This window comes from Lipotes vexillifer, unplaced genomic scaffold, assembly GCF_000442215.2.
Source record: "Lipotes vexillifer unplaced genomic scaffold, Lipotes_vexillifer_v1.1 scaffold463, whole genome shotgun sequence".
Taxonomy (NCBI): domain Eukaryota; kingdom Metazoa; phylum Chordata; class Mammalia; order Artiodactyla; family Lipotidae; genus Lipotes; species Lipotes vexillifer.
Window position 1 is genome coordinate 1,765,072 of NW_006779398.1, and position 17,067 is coordinate 1,782,138.

The 17,067-nt window shown below is 43.2% G+C and overlaps 1 protein-coding gene across 1 annotated transcript in view; it reads right to left on the minus strand.

Annotated features, from left to right (window-relative positions):
• The window catches only part of CCN6 (cellular communication network factor 6), an 18,810-nt gene extending 3,249 nt beyond the window's left edge, over window positions 1-15,561 (minus strand). The window contains exons 1-3 of the mRNA XM_007452595.1: window positions 15,514-15,561; window positions 5,941-6,238; window positions 1,800-2,042 (exon numbers count right to left, since the gene is read on the minus strand). Of these exons, the coding sequence (XP_007452657.1) occupies window positions 1,800-2,042; window positions 5,941-6,238; window positions 15,514-15,561 (589 nt within the window). The remainder of the gene's footprint in view (window positions 1-1,799; window positions 2,043-5,940; window positions 6,239-15,513) is intronic.
• Window positions 15,562-17,067: the final 1,506 nt, after the last annotated feature.

Genomic DNA, 17,067 nt, shown 5'->3' on the forward strand with positions numbered 1-17,067 from the left:
TCCTGCTGACCAAGCAAAAGCTAGATTCCAACCATAGACTGTCTGGAATTAATTAAGTATATAAATTACTATCACAAATATATCTTAAAGTATGCGTGTGTCATTGTGCTCAACTTTGAAAGCAAACTCCTGTTTGGGCCCATAAGTACAGTTTCAAAGTTAAGCAGAGGAGAGACATTAAACTGAACATACACTTCCTTTTAAACATATCTAGGCCTATATTTTAATTACCAGAGAGCACTTGGGAGATTTTCTCATTTTTTTGTAGCAAAGTACTGACCACTAAGAATGAGCATCTGACGCCTCCTCCATCCAGGTTCCAAGTGAATCCACTGAAACTGCTCTGACTTCACAAATGAGACCAACTTGACCGTGACCCAAAGGCCTGGCCTTGGGGACAGCTGCTGTTGCTACAGTGGTCTCACCAGGGAGGTTCACGCATGGGTTCTAAGAACTTAACACTGAGTCACTAAGATCCAATGCAGAAAATCAACTGTTCTTGTACATTTGTTAAAAAAAAAAAACAATTTGGCTTATATTTTCAAAAGTTTTAGAGCATTAGCAGTATCACGCGGTTAGCTGAAAACCACGGATGGTGAATGCCGATTTGCCGTAACCTGTTAAAAGTTTTTTGAATTGGCATAATTGGAATCCCAGAGGATGTTCCTTTAAGAATTCGTTTTTACAGATCTAAGACTCATTTCTTTGATTATAGTTGCTTTTATTAACTATCCACGTAAGTGAATTTAGGAGTCTTTAGCATACATAAGTATTCCATATTTCCATGGCACCTTTCATTTACTAAGCTCCAAGTTTCAAGAAAAGGCATTCTTAATTTCTGGATGAAAGCACAGATGTGAATAATAACCAGGCATCAGTATTGCCCTTTTTGAGTCCTTCCTCACCTGTGCTTCATCTGCTGGCATTTTTGAAACTCCTGTCCCCAAAAAACCCTGGCACCTAAATAAGATGCTAGCTTAGAGCAGACCAAACTATAAGGTTTGTGAATATACTGATGCCAACTGTAAATGGCCAGGTGCTCCAGATGAGTAATAAAGATTCTCATTACGAGTTTCTGACTACACACATACCTGGGTAACCTACTTTAAAATGCCTGTGTGCACATTTATTTAGAGAAGTTGGTAATTGTTAAGCTTCATTTTCAGTGAATGAAAGGGTAATTTTATATTTTATCTGTTTTTAGAAATGTTTACAAATCAACGTACCCTCAAATATTTTTGATCATAGCCTTCCATTTCTGCTTTAACCATATGGAAAAGTTGCCTTTGGAAATTTTTGGAACTGGATGGTTCATACTTCTTGCCCATAATAGAACAATACAGATAAAAGTTTTTCCAGGCCAGGGTACATGTGGATAATATTTGGTCAGTTTGCCTGAGAAGAGGTTAAATGGAAATAAGTAGAGGTACTCAGAGTTTTCCTGACCTAGTAGAGCTTTCAAAAACTGGAATATTTGGGGAGTTCCCTAGCGATCTAGTGGTTAGGATTCAGCGCTCTCTGCCATCGCGTGGGTTCAATCCCTGGTCAGGGAACTGAAATCCCATGAGCTGCGCGGCCGAAAAAAAAAAGGAAAAAATCTAAAACATTATAAAGTTCCCTTTACAGATACTCAGAGCATACCTGCCTGAGGTAGAGACTGAGTATGATGGCACACTCAAACTAAATCTCACACTGATCACCAATCAGTAAGTACCTACTTAGTTCCTATGGTACATAAAAGGGACGTGAAAGAAAACCAGGCGAAGTCATACATGAGAGAGAGTTCTACTTATGAGTACCTGGCATTGTTTTGTAGCTTGTTGACAGCTGCTGTTGTGATGACCCCAGGCCACATTTTGACTGATCAGTCTTCTTTCCACCTTTAGCCCTAGAGCAGTGCCTGTCAGCCGGCTTTGGTATGAACAGAGGTGTGCATCCAATGGCCCCACTCACACAGAGGCAGCTAAACAGGGGATTGGGCTGAAACACTTGGCCATTATGATAATGTACCCTGTTGAACTCACATCCCACAGCTACAAGGTCTGAAAAGAGAAAAGAGCAAAATCACCAAAGAAGCCATAACTGATAGTCTAGACTTCCAGTTATAAACCATAGAGGAAATTGCTATCTCCTTTATGAAATATACTTCTCAATTTTTTAGGCCACATCTGAAACCTCCTTCACAGAGCATCTGTAAAAAGTGAAAATGAGGGCTTCCCTGGTGGCACAGTGGTTGAGAGTCCGCCTGCCGATGCAGGGGACACGGGTTCGTGCCCCGGTCCGGGAAGATCCCACATGCCGTGGAGCGGCTAGGCCCGTGAGCCATAGCCGCTGAGCCTGCGCGTCCGGAGCCTGTGCTCCGCAACGGGAGAGGCCACAGCAGTGAGAGGCCTGCGTACCGCCAAAAAAAAAAAAAAAAGTGAAAATGAGACATTTTCATTATATCGTTAGATTATCAGCCCTGAGTAGTCACCTTCAAAATTAAGACCCTGTTCCCTGTTCTTGAGTAAAGTTAATAAAAAATCACTATGAGTATAGCACTGGGATAATGACTGTAAACCTCAGAGCTGGGTTGATGGCTGGTGAGACAGATATCCCCTGATGCCCAACAACAGGCTGGGATATATTCCTAGGGAGTTAGGATAAGTGAATGGTGAAGAAATCATAATTTGTTTACAATACTGCATAGTAGCTGATGACCTTTCACAGAACTGGAAGGTCAAAACCTTTTCAGAATACTAAGATGTGACTGACTTCACTGTGTTGACATTTGTGCTGACGGTGCAAAAGCAGCAGTGGCTAAAACTGCTGCTGGCACTTTAGCGTGAATCAAACTGTACAGGTTAGTCACTATTTTTCCTTGCCATACACTTGTACATAAATGTACTGTTTTTTAAAGTTCTTAGTTCTACCTAAGAATGTCCTTAATGACACAGTAGAAATTACTAATTTTATTAAATCTGAGTGGTCAAATATACATGTCTTTTTAATATTCTGTGTGACAAAGCAGGAAGTTACATAGAGCCTTTCTCTAGATATTGTACCAAAGTACAATAGTTATCTCGAGGAACAGCACCTATGTTATTGTTTGGGTTGTGGGCCGAACTAACCACTTTTTTAGTGGTAATTTCCCCTGAAGAAATTATTGACAGATACCTCATGGTTATTCAGACTTGAGTATTTGGCAGACATTTTCTTGAAAATCAACGAAACAAGCCTGTCACTTCAAGGAAAACAACTGACAGTACTTGTTGTCAGTGACAGAATTTAAGCTTTTGAGCAAAAATTAGAATTTTGGAAAACTTGTGTCCACCACTGAGATCTTTATAGCTACCCAATATGTAGACTTTTCTGATAATTTTGGTACTAACTAATGTGATTTTTTTAAATATCCATATAACCCATTGCTCCAAACTGGTATTTTCCAAATAACCAATGCATGGTATTACAAAATTATACTTGAGGAAAAGCCCCATTCCAAGTGGGTCTTTGAATAGAGGAATGTATTTTAATGTCACAGAGTTTGAAAAGTTTATTGATTTGGTTTCCGATTCCACACGATTAGCAGTGATGCAGCTAATTTTTAAGAAACTCCACTTCTCAAGTTTTAATATAATATGAAAAAAGAATATTCACAATTATCTGAAAAGTCTGTTAAAATATTCCTTCCTTTTCCAACAACGTATCTGTGTGAGGCTGGAATCCCTTCATGTATTCCAAACTAAAACAACATATAGCAATATATTGAATGCAGAAGGAGATGTAAGAATCTATCTTCTGTTAAGCTAGACATTAGAGAGATTTGCAAAAATGTAAAACAATTCCACTTCCACTCTTCTCTAAATTTCTTTGTTTTCAAAGTAAAATTTTTTCTCAAAAATATATTATTCTTATTAATTTGCAATGGGTTTGTTCTTTTTAAATGTATTAGTAAATATTTTTAAATTTCTAATCCATTAAATACCAAGAGGTAACTCACATAAACAAAAGCTCTTTGGGTCCTCATTAATTTCTAAGACTAAAGGGATCCTCAGACCAAAAAAAAGTTTAAAAAACATTGTTCTATAATGATGAATCAGCACATTCTCTGTAAAGTTATATCTTAAGCCTTTATGGACCATTCGGTCTCTATTGCAACTACTAGACCCTGCTATTGTAAAGCAGCCACAGACTATATGTAACTGAACTGGTGTGGCTGTTCTCTGATAAAACATTATTTACAGAAACAGACTGTGGGGCAGATTTGGTCCCTGAGCCATAGTTTGTGACCCCAGTTATAGATCATCCCCACCCCCATCCTCATGGCTGTGCTCTGTTACAATACTCATCACATTGTACATAAAATCACTTGTGGAAAGATCTGTCTGACACAATAAAGTTTGACTCTGCGAGGGGAGGACCTGTATCTCTTTTTTCCCTGTTGTGTCCCCACCTGCTGGTCACAGTGTCTAGCTCAGTAGTGGATGCTCACTAAGTGTTTGTTAGGTTAATGAAATACCTTGCCTGGCACTGTTTGGGAGAAAGGGGTATCCTGAATGCCACAGTCTGATCATGTTTTTCCTGTTGAATTTCCATAAGTAATAGCTAACATTTTTGAGAATTTACTACATACCAGTTATTGTGTTAGGTGTTTTGGGTTTTGTGTCTTCATTTCATTTGATCCTCCTAACAACTCTATAAAATAGGAAGTACATATAACTGAGGCACAGAGAGGTTAAGCAACTTGATCAAGGTCACTCAGCAGACAGAACTCAGAATTTGAACCCAGAGCCTACATTCTTAACCAATATACAATAGTCAGGTGCTGACAGGGGCATCAGGCTATAAACTTGAACTGTTCCACACATTCAGTCCAACTCCAGAGATGTGCTCTCATTCCATACTTACAACCAAACTTCTGCTAGTAGTTTTCCTTCCCACTTAGACTTTTCTACAGTGTAACTTAACCATCCAGCTGACATGAGTATTTCTCTTCCCTTAGAAAATTTTTTTTTAATCCTCAATAAATCGGTATCCTGAATTATTGTCAAGGCATAGGTTTAGATGGTCTCAAGCAGTCTCCAGAGCTAAGGCCCATAAAGCTGAGGATCCTGTTGTGATGTGGGGTGCCCCTACCTTCTTTTTTTACAAATGTGCCTCAGTAAAAAGTACAGTAACTTGGGCTTCCCTGGTGGTGCAGTGGTGAAGAATCCGTCTGCCAATGCAGGCGACATGGGTTCGAGCCCTGGTCCAGGAAGATCCCACAAGCTGTGGAGCAACTAAGCCCGTGTGCCACAGCTACTGAGCCTGCCCTCTAGAGCCTGCGAGCTCTAGGCCGTGCTCCGCAACAAGAGAAGCCACCGCAATGAGAAGCCCGCGCACCGCGACGAAGAGTAGCCCCCGCTCGCTGCAACTAGAGAAAGCCCGTGTGCAGCAACGAAGACCCAATTCAGCCAAAAATAAAAATACTTTTAAATAATACTGTACTTTTAAATAAATTTTAAAAGTACAGTAATTTGATGGTTAGTTGGGAAGGCTGAGATTAAAGCTGTATGTCTGAATACTAGATATACATCCTTACATTTTAAAAAAGATTATTTTTTAGTCACAGAAAAGGTTGAATTCAGATTGCTTCTGACAGTAACAAAAGGTGTCATTTGTGGCACTTTAATGAGTCAGACTGTTACATAATTTCTCCTATTTTTATCATTAAAAGCAATTACCTGAGAAGAACTGCAAGATCATTTCAATACAATAAAAGTAACAGGTTTCTGAATGTGTGTGTAACATCTGCTCATTTCACATGGTGTCCAATATGAGAAGGCTAGTCTCACTGGTGCATGGAAACTAAACCCACCTCGTATTTAGTCACATTAAGCTGATTATTCCAAAGTAACAACTGCAGACAAAAATCCTGTCTAGACTCCACATTCGCCAGCCAGTGCAGAAGGAAACACTTACATGCACACACTCCAGTCTCGTACGTAGGCCCGTCTGCCGAGTAGTCACAGTACAGCCCTTTGTGGGGGTCGCAGAGGTCAGCTTCGTTGCAGGTGTCCCCTGGTTGCCTGGCACAGATTTTACAGCATCCACAGCCATCCCTCACCAGGCTCACTCCAGGAGGGCAGCTGGGCTTCTGGTGAGCGCACTGACAGGGCCAGTGACAAAACTGTTGACGATGGTGCACTTCTGCTACGTCACCAGCCCTTCCTTCGGGCGCCGTGTCTAACAGCCCAGTGCCCTGGGCCCTGCAGTAGAACTTCATTTGACAACAAAGGTGATGTTAGAAATGGTTCCTCAGACTAATTTCAGAGGTTTTCTGGAAATAGATTTCCCCCAGAGTACGAGAACACGGTGTGGTGAATTGTAATAGTATCTATCAGTATTTGACATGATCACTCGCTCCTTAAACTTCTCTGCACTCAGCTTCCAACACAGGACTCTCTCTCCTCCTTTCTCACTGCTGGCTCCTCAGTCTCCTCTGCTAGTTTCTTCTCATCATCTTCATCTCTAAACACTGAAACCCCCTGTGGGTAAAGACCTCTGAAGTAACTTCCCTCACTGTATCTCATATCTCCACCCAGGCCTCTCTTCTGAACTCAAACTGCCTACTTAACAGATCTCCACTTAGATATTTGACAGGTATAGCAAAATTCACATGACCAAAAACAAACTCCCAATTCTCCCCTCCAATCTACTCTTCCTTACACGGGAAGGAGAGAGGCAGGTGTGTCAGAGAAGATGTGATGCTAGAAGCAGAGGTAACACGATGCTGCTGCTGAAGGGGGGCATCACAATCCAAGGAATGCAGGCAGATTATAAAGGCTGGAAAAGGCAAAGGACAGATTCTCCCCTAGACTCCCCGGAAGGAACACAGCCCTGCCTTGATTCTAGCTCTGTTTCCAGACTACAGATGCCAGAACTGTAAGATAATAAATCTGTACTGTTTGAAGACTGTAGCAATAGGAAACAATACACCCCATTTTACAAGGGAGGGCTATGGGGCTCTGATTGCTTAACCTACACCAGGTCGCATATCAAGTAAGTGGAAAAAGAGGGACTTACACCACGCAGGCAGCTTCCAGGGCCTGAGCTCTCAATCCTTACCTTCCTCCCTTCCCTAGGCCAGGTCTTGCCACCAACCAGCTTTGATATTGAACAGTTCACTGAATCTCTGCATCTGTTTATCCTCTCTAACCCAGACTCTCCCCCTGAGCTCACAACTAACTCATTCATCTCTACAGGGTATATCCCACTTTGATGTCCCACAAGCACCTCACTTTCTCCCTCCCCACAAGAAACTGCTCTCAGCTAGTCCCCATTTTAGTGAATGGTGGCATCATCCCCTGAGTTCCCCAAGCCAGGAAGCTGAGATCAACCTCACCTGTTCCATCTCCTTCATCCCTCACACCCGAAGGTCAGCGACCTGCAGGGAAGTCCAAGCTCCTGAGCACAACGTTCAGGGCCCTCCTCGTCTCTTGCGTTCCTTAGATTCCTTAGCTTCTAGCAAGTGAAAGTGCCTGCGGTTCCCTGCATATCTGAGGCTGTTCCTTCTACCTGTAACCTTCTTTACCTGCCCCCACTCCTTCCCTGAGTTACCACCTTCTCCAGAAGACTTTCTATAACCTCTCCATGCTCCCTTTTACCTGTCGGTGTACTGAACTTAGTGTATAAGTGCCTGTCTTTTCCACTCACCCTAAAGCTACCCAACCACAGGGACTTGAGGTTCACTTGCTGGTGTACAACTGGCACTTAGCACAGTGCCTGGCAAGTAATTTCTGCAATTAACTCTCAATTTTTATCTGATGGAACTGAAGGCAGCTGGACTGATTCAGACATCCTAAACCTCTTTCCAACTCAAAATCCCTACATTTAAGGGACACCAAGTGGGGAAAGCGGTTGGGGGGAGATGAATTGGGGGATTGGGATTGACATATATACACTAATATGTATAAAATAGGTAGCTAATAAAAAAAAAAGAAAAAGTTTGGACAATGAAAAAGCAAGTCAGGGGCTTCCCTGGTGGCGCAGTGCTTGAGAGTCCGCCTGCCGATGCAGGAGACACGGGTTCGTGCCCCGTTTCGGGAGGATCCCACATGCCGCGGAGCGGCTGGGCCCGTGAGCCATGGCCACTGAGCCTGCGCGTCCGGAGCCTGTGCTCCGCAAATGGGAGAGGCCACAACAGTGAGAGGCCCGCATAACGCAAGGAGAAAAAAAAAAAAAAAAAGCAAGTCAGAATCAGAAAAAAACCCAAAAACAAGCCTGCATTTAAAAGTATCTGTTTGAAATTCCACCATTAAATCTTCAGACTTTGCCTCTCACTGCTGTGGCCTCTCCCGTTGCGGAGCACAGGCTCCGGACGCGCAGGCCCAGCGGCCATGCCTCACGGGCCCAGCTGCTCCGCGGCATGTGGGATCTTCCCGGACCAGGGCACGAACCCGTGTCCCCTGCATCGGCAGGCGGACTCTCAACCACTGCACCACCAGGGAAGCCCAGCCTTTTTTCTTACCACTGATGAGACATGTATTCCCCAGAGTAACACTTTCAGCTACTATTTGAGTTGAATATACCATGTGAGAATAGACTTTGAGGATACAGTGCTGGGCTTCTGAAGGACGAGGAGGAACGATGGAAATCCCGAATGTACAGGGGCAGAATATCAAGGCTACACACACACAGCGAGCGCCTGCTTCGCATTCTTGCCCAGGTTCAGACGTGGTTACCAGGGACCCCTTGCCGGGTTCGGTGGCCTCTCAGATGGGCTCATGTTCATGAACTTTCCGTCCTCCCCTCTTGACTTTCATGACACCAGCCCCAACCCCCTGCCCAGTTCTACCCCTACCTCTGGACATACTTTCTCAATCTCCTTTGCAGGCTCCTGTTACCCTGCATTTGACTTAGATCTAAGCTCACTGGTGTTTCGTGGCCTTAATATATTGCTGTTCTCACCCTGCACACTGTCTCTTGACCATCTCATCAACCCCCTTGCCGTCATTTTCAACCCTATGCAGCTTCAAATCTAAATTTCCATCCAGGACTGCCCCGCTGAGTGCAGACCCATATAGCTGGCTGCCTACTGGACGTCTCCACTAGAACGTCCTACAGGAAAAACTCACGTCCCAAACTCAACATTGCCCCACCCACCCGAGACAGCTTCTCCATACCCTGGAGATAGGAAGCTAGGAGTCGTCCAGGTCATCTTCCTCTCCCTCACCTCTCACAGTCATTTAACAACTAATCCTGCTTATCATCCTTATAGCCCTAAAACTAGTCACTCTTCCCTCATTTTCACTGCTACCAAGTACTACTGCAGTAAGTTCCTAACCGGTCTCCCTCCCTCAAGAATGACTTCAACAGATCTACCATGTCATAGCTTTAAGGAGCTCTTAAAAAACATATCTGTTGGTCCCCAGCATCTCCACACAAAAAAACAAAACCAAACAAAAAACACTGTATCTAGTTCTGTAAAAAATGCCATTGGTAATTTGACAGGGATTGCATTGAATCTGTAGATTGCTTTGGGTAGTAGAGTCATTTTCACAATGTTGATTCTTCCAACCCAAGAACATGGTACCTCTCTCCATCTGTTGGTATCATCTTTAATTTCTTTCATCAGTGTCTTATAGTTTTCTGCATACAGGTCTTTTGTCTCCCTAGGTAGGTTCATTCCTAGGTATTTTATTTTTTTTGTTGCAATGGTAAAGGGGAGTGTTTCCTTCGTTTCTCTTTCAGATTTTTCATCATTAGTGTATAGGAATGCAAGAGATTTCTGTGCGTTAATTTTGCATCCTGCAACTTTACCAAATTCATTGATGAGCTCTAGTAGTTTTCTGGTGGCATCTTTAGGATGCTCTATGTATAGTATCATGTCATCTGCAAACAGTGACAGTTTTACTTCTTCTTTTCCAATTTGTGTTCCTTTTCTTTCTTTTTCTTCTCTGATTTCCATGGCTAGGACTTCCAAAACTATTCTGAATAATAGTGGTGAGAGTGGACATCCTTGTCTTCTTTTTTTTTTTTTTTAACATATTTATTGGGGTATAATTGCTTTACAATGGTGTGTTAGTTTCTGCTTTATAACAGAGTGAAGCAGTTCTTGTCTTGTTTCTGATCTTAGAGGAAATGCTTTCAGTTTTTCACCATTGAGAAGGATGTTTGCTGTGGGTTTGTCGTAAATGGCCTTTATTACGTTGAGGTAGGTTCCCTCTATGCCCACTTTCTGGAGAGTTTTTATCATAAATGGGTGTTGAATTTTGTCAAAAGCTTTTTCTGCATCTATTGAGATGATCATATGGTTTCTATTCTTCAGTTTGTTACTATGATATATCACATCGATTGATTCGTGTATATTGAAGAATCCTTGCATCCCTGGGATAAATCCCACTTGATCATGGTGTATGATCCTTTTCATGTGTTGTTGGATTCTGTTTGCTAGTATTTTGTTGAGGATTTTTGCATCTATATTCATCAATGATATTGGTCTGTAATTTTCTTTTTTGTAGTATCTTTGTCTGGTTTTGGTATCAGGGTGATGGTGGCCTCATAGAATGAGTTTAGGAGTGTTCCTTCCTCTGTGATTTTTTTGGAAGAGTTTGAGAAGGATGGGTGTTAGCTCTTCTTTAAATGTTTGATAGAATTCACAAATAAAATTTGTATGGACACACAAAAGACCCCAAATAGCCAAAGCAGTCTTTTTTTTTTTTTTTTTAAATAATACACAATGTATTTATTTATTTATTTATGGCTGTGTTGGGTCTTCATTTCTGTGCATGGGCTTTCTCTAGTTGTGGCAAGTGGGGGTCACTCTTCATCGCGGTGCGCAGGCCTCTCACTATCACGGCCTCTGTTGTTGCGGAGCACAGGCTCCAGACGCGCAGGCTCAGTAATTGTGGCTCACGGGCCCAGTTGCTCCATGGCATGTGGGATCTTCCCAGACCAGGGCTCGAACCTGTGTCGTCTGCATTGGCAGGCAGATTCTCAACCACTGCGCCACCAGGGAAGCCCCCAAAGCAGTCTTGAGGGAGAAAAACAGAGCTGGAAGAATCAGACTCCCTGACTTCAGACTATACTACAAAGCTACAGTAATCAAGACAATATGGTACTGGCACAAAAACAGAAATATAGATCAATGGAACAGGATAGAAAGCCCAGAGATAAACCCACATACCTGTTGTCAACTAATCGATGACAAAGGAGGCAAGGATATACAATGGAGAAAAGACAGTCTCTTCAATAAGTGGTGCTAGGAAAACTGGACAGCTACCAGTAAAAAAATGAAATTAGAACACTCCCTAACACCATACACAAAAATAAACTCAAAATGGATTCGAGACCTAAATGTAAGACTGGACACTATAAAACTCTTAGAGGAAAACATAGGAAGAACACTCTTTGACATAAATCACAGCAAGATCTTTTTTGATCCACCTCCTACAGTAATGGAAATAAAAACAAAAATAAACAAATGGGACCTAATGAAACTTCACACCTTTTGCAAAGCAAAGGAAACTACAAACGAGACGAAAAGACAACCCTTAGAATGGGAGAAAATATTTGCAAACGAATCAATGGACAAAGAATTAATCTCCAAAATATATAAACAGCACATGCAGCTCAGTATTAAAAAAACAAACAACCCAATCAAAAAATGGGCAGACCTAAATAGACATTTCTCCAAAGAAGACATACAGATGGCCAAGAAGCGCATGAAAAGCAGCTCAACGTCACTAATTATTAGAGAAATGCAAATCAAAACTACAGTGAGGTATCACCTCACACCAGTTAGAATGGGCATCATCAGAAAATCTACAATCAACAAATGCTGGAGAGGGTGTGGAGAAAAGGCGACCCTCTTGCACTGTTGGTGGAAATGTAAATTAATACAGCCACTATGGAGAACAGTATGGAGGTTCCTTAAAAAACTAAAAGTAGAATTACCATATGACCCAGCAATCCCCACTACTGGGCGTATACTCAGAGAAAACCATAATTCAAAAAGACACATGCACCCCAGTGTTCATTGCAACACTATTCACAATAGCCAGGTCATGGAAGCAACCTAAATGCCCATCGACAGATGAATGGATAAAGAAGTTGTGGTATATATATACAATGGAATATTACTCAGCCATAAAAAGGAATGAAATTGGGTCATTTGTTGAGACGTGGATGGATCTAGAGACTGTCATATGGAGTGAAGTAAGTCGGAAAGAGAAAAACAAATATTGTATATTAACGCACATACGTGGAACCTAGAAAAATGGTACAGATGAACCTGTTTGCAGGGCAGAAATTGAGACACAGATGTAGAGAACAAACGTATGGACACCAAGGGGGGGAAAGTGGTGTGGGGGGAGAAGGTGGTGGTGTGATGGATTGGGAGATTGGGATTGACATGCATACACTAATAGGTATAAAATGGATAACTAATAAGAACGTGCTGTATAAAAAACAAATAAAATTTTAAAAAAATTTTAATTTTAAAAAAAACCACTGTATCTGATTTTACTCCTCACCTCCTTGAAGCCCATCCAGTGGCTCCCCACTGTCAACAGTATATGGTCCAAACTTCTGAGCATGGTATCTAAACCCTCTGTGTGCTGGTCCCTGCCCTCCTCTCTAGCGGTAGCACTCAATGCACTCTCTCCTATGCCATGCACCTGACAAGAGGCACCAGGTCAGTTTATCCTCCTCTGAGGTCAGGCTTTTCCTCACGTTGCTCCCTCTAATGAAGTGCCCGCTCCCCATACTTCCCACCTGGGGACACCTGTTTATCTTTCCAGTCTGGAAGCATTTCTGTATGATCTCCAAGGTCACAAGGTAACACGGTTGAAAACTAAGGATAAAGAGAATATCTTGGAATCAGCCCGAGAAAGGGGGAGTATTACACACAGGAGAATAACAATAAGTATGAGATCTGACTTCTCCTCAAAAGAAGGAAACCAAGATGCTCTTCAATAGGTGAGTGGATAAACTGTGATACATCCAGACAGTGGAACATTATTCAGTGCTAAAAGGAAATGAGCTATCAAGCCTTGAAAAGACATGCATATCACTAAGTGAAAGAAGTCAATCTGAAAAGGCTACATACTGTATGACTCCAACTATATGACATTCTGGAAAGGGCAAGACTATGGAGACAGTAAAAAGATCAGCGGTTGCCAGGGGTTGGGGGAAGGGATAAATAGGTGGGGCACAGAGGATTTTTAGGGCAGCGAAAATACTCTGTACAACACTGTCATAGTGGATACATGTCATTACACATCTGTCCAAACTCAGAAGGTACAACACCAAGAGTGAACCGTAATGTAAGTGATGGACTCTGGATGGTTATGATGTGCCAGTGTGGTTCATCAGTTGTGTACCACTTTTGTGGGGGACACTGATAATCCGGGTGGAGGGGAGGCAGTGCACAGGAAATCTCTGTACCTGCCTCTCAAACTTGCTGTGACCCTGAAACTACGCCAAGAAAACTATGTCTTTAAAAAAGGAGGTAGAGAAGGAGAACAAGGCCTCCAGACACAATGTCGAAAGAAAAACAACTGTCAGCCTGAGGTTCTTTCTCCAGTGGAATTATCTTTTAAAAATGAAGGTAAGATTAAAGACATTTCCAGATACACAAAAGCTGAGAGAAATTGTTGCTAGCATACCTGTCTCGCAAGAAATACTAAAGGAAGCTCTTCAGTCTGAAGGGAAAATTACAATAGACAGTACTTTAGAAATACAGGAAGAAATTGAGGGTCCCAGAAACGGCAAATATGTGGGTAAATGTAAAAAACTGTATATAATTTTTTCTTCAGACATTTTGATTGTTTTCAAAATCAAAAGCTCAAGACAGGGCTTCCCCGGTGGCGCAGTGGTTGAGAATCCGCCTGCCAATGCAGGGGACACGGGTTCAAGCCCTGGTCTGGGAAGATCCCACATGCCGCGGAGCAACTAAGCCCATGCTGCGCCACAACTACTGAGCTTGCGCTCTAGAGCCCGTGAGCCACAACTACTGAGCCCACATGTCACAACTACTGAAGCCCGTGCTCCACAGCAAGAGAAGCCACCACAACAAGAAGCCCGTGCAACGCAACGAAGAGTAGCCCCCGCTCACCGCAACTAGAGAAAGCCCGTGTGCAGCAACGAAGACCCAATGCGGCCAAAAATAAATAAATAAAATAAATTTATATTAAAAAAAAAGCTCAGACAACAAAAGAATCATCAGAATAATACAACAGAAACAATGAGGGGTCTTGACCACAGAGCTGAGCTTTAGTATAGCTCTGGGATTTAGATAACTTTCATTTATTTGATCTTTGAGCCTCAATCCTCCTCTGTAAAACAGGGCTAATAATATCCACTTCGCAAGGTTATTTTGAGGATTAAGATAATGACTAAAGTGCATAGCACAGTGCATGGCACATAGTAGATTTTCTATAAATGGTAGGTATTATCAGACCCTTAACTTTGCAATTAAGCATAATATTTTCTTGTTGCTCTCTATATAACCCCTTTTTGTGTTTGTTTTTGTTTTTTACTTTGGGCACATCTCTCTCTGTTGGAATATTTGCTGTTTAGGGAGATGCTGTAGTTCTCAGTCAACAAAAACGACAGGATTTTTCTCAAGAGCAGTGGAATAGGCAATAGGCAGCCCCATCTCACCCCTACTGGGGAAGCACACCCCTCCACAAAATGGTACCACTGACATTCTTGTTATGACCCTTTTAAAATCTTCAATCTCTCCACATATAACAATTTTCAACCCCTTGTTTTCTAAAATACATCTACTACTTACTGCCTCAATCAAATTAACTCACAGACACATCCCTGTATTCTAAATAACCACGTTTCAAAAGCTCTGTCCTCTGGGCTAGCGAAAACCTCCACCATGTAAATAAATCCATAAATAAGTCACCCTGTTTTAATGGTCCTAATAAAAAATACTAAAGCAAAGAATTGCTCATATTAAATTAAACTTCCCTTTGGTCTGCTGTGTGAAATACTTAAAAATCCCGTGGACTGATTCCTTTTCATGAAAAGTGAAAAACTCACAGGTTAAGAAAAAAGAAATAGAATGTTTTAAAAATATGTTTGCTCCGAAAAGCTCCTTTCCTACAAGGACAGGCTTAGCTGAAGAGAGCCATTAGGATCACTTTTTCCAGCGTCTCTGGGCCTTCTGCCGGGGCTGGCGCCCGCAGAGGACCACAGCCACCCCGCCCGCAGGGCTGCTGCTCCCCAAGTGCGTGTGCCAGCGGACTCCAGTAAGAAATACACCGTATGAAAATCTGGGAGCTGTTCAAACATATCGGAAGCAGGATTAAGTGCCCTTCCCCGAAAGGGAGAAATGTTTTTCACTCTTCCCCGAAGCTAATGAACCAAAGCAGGACTCGATTTGGAGAGGAAAATGGCTCCCTATTCGTCCGCAAGCATTTCCACAAGGAATGCATCCCTCCTCTTCCCCCAGCTCCTCTTCCTTTTTATCTCTGACCTGAGGAAATAGGAGTCGCCGCATCCCCTGGGGGAAGCAGTGGTGGGAGAGCCAGGACGTACCTGTGACAGAGCAGCCAAGAGAAGCGTGGAGAGGAGCGGCCCTCGCATGGCCCCGGCCCGGCCGCGCGCAGCCGGAGATGCGAGGCCAGCGCACAAAGCTCCCCTGTCTCTCCAGGAGAAAGGACCCACGCCTCCACCTCTCCCGGCTCCTGACTTCGTGCTCCCGCTCTCAGACTCTGCTTTCGCTTTCCCAGATCCCTTTTGCTGCCCTGTTTACTTTCAGGCGACTCTTCTCATATTTACCTTTGCGGTGGCCTGGAGCGCACTCCTCCCCGGACTGAGAAGGGCAGATCAGGGGTGACTTGTGTTTGAGGAGCTGTCCCACCTGCTCTAGAGATCAGAGCCCAACTTGGGCAAAATGGTGAAGTTAGACTCAGTTACCCGCCTTGCCCTCAGCCTCTCGTCTGGGTTTGCCTCTCCAAGCCCTCTCTGTGCTGCTTGCTTTCCCCGGTCCTCAAGCACAGGGTACCAGCCTGGCCTCTGGCCACAGCACCCCATCACAGCCTGCTGCGTCTGGGCTTCTCCCTCCACATGGTAACAGGTTTCCATAGGCCTCCCCTCACTCCCCAGCTTCTACTCACAGTGCCCTGTACTTATCTCTGTTGCAGCACGTTCCTCATAGCAGGTGGATTAGGTTTGGAAAAAAAGTGTAGATTGAACCCAGGTGGACGCCTGCAGTACAGGGCCTGAGAGAAGCCCCTTTCTGTGGCTGCAGTCCCATGATAGATGAGAGTAAAGTTAACCCCAATCTTCTGGGGCTAAGATAAGACAATTACACTAGTGGCAATCATTCATTTAACAAATTAAGATATATTTTTTTAATTTATTACAGATTTTTACCCCCCTCTCCTTCTAATTCTCACCTCCCTGGCATGTGTGGTCACCAGCCCATGTCCTCCTGTGTCCCGTTGTGTGTGACCTTTGCTTACCCAGCTTCTCAACCTTGGTCTTTGTCCGTGTGTCTTGACGTGCATCTGTGACGGGGCTTCGTCTTCTTGTGGATCCAGTGTCTGGTCCATCTTCCTGCCCCCATCCTAGGGCCAATTTCTATTCCCTTTGACCTGTTACCTATCCTCCCTTTACCTGTTGCCTCTCCTGGGCTCACTGCTCACCTTTGTTTCTATGTATAAGGACACAGTGACTGACGCTCATTCAGTCCCAAGCCCAAGACCTGGGGAAAAACTGGGCTCCCTGCAAACAACGGGGAATCTGGGGTCCTGGGAGAGCCAGGGACTCCATAAAATGTGCAAACATACTCTACACAATTTACTAAGTAGTCAGTTACACCATAATTACATACACACCAAACAACAAGGAATACCCAGCATAGTTATGGTGTCATCTCTTCATCCTTCCTCCCTGAGAAACAGGACAAAACCTGTGTAATAGGGAAAAACCTCTGCATTCTATTACAAGTCAATCACTAAAGGGATGTTGCCTATAAGCTAAAATTAACATAATGGCCCATCTCTGGGAACCCTACCTCCCAGGTAATGAGAGTTAAGCTAAAATACCTTTGTTTAGCTCACAGGAAACATTCTGACCAGGCCCACC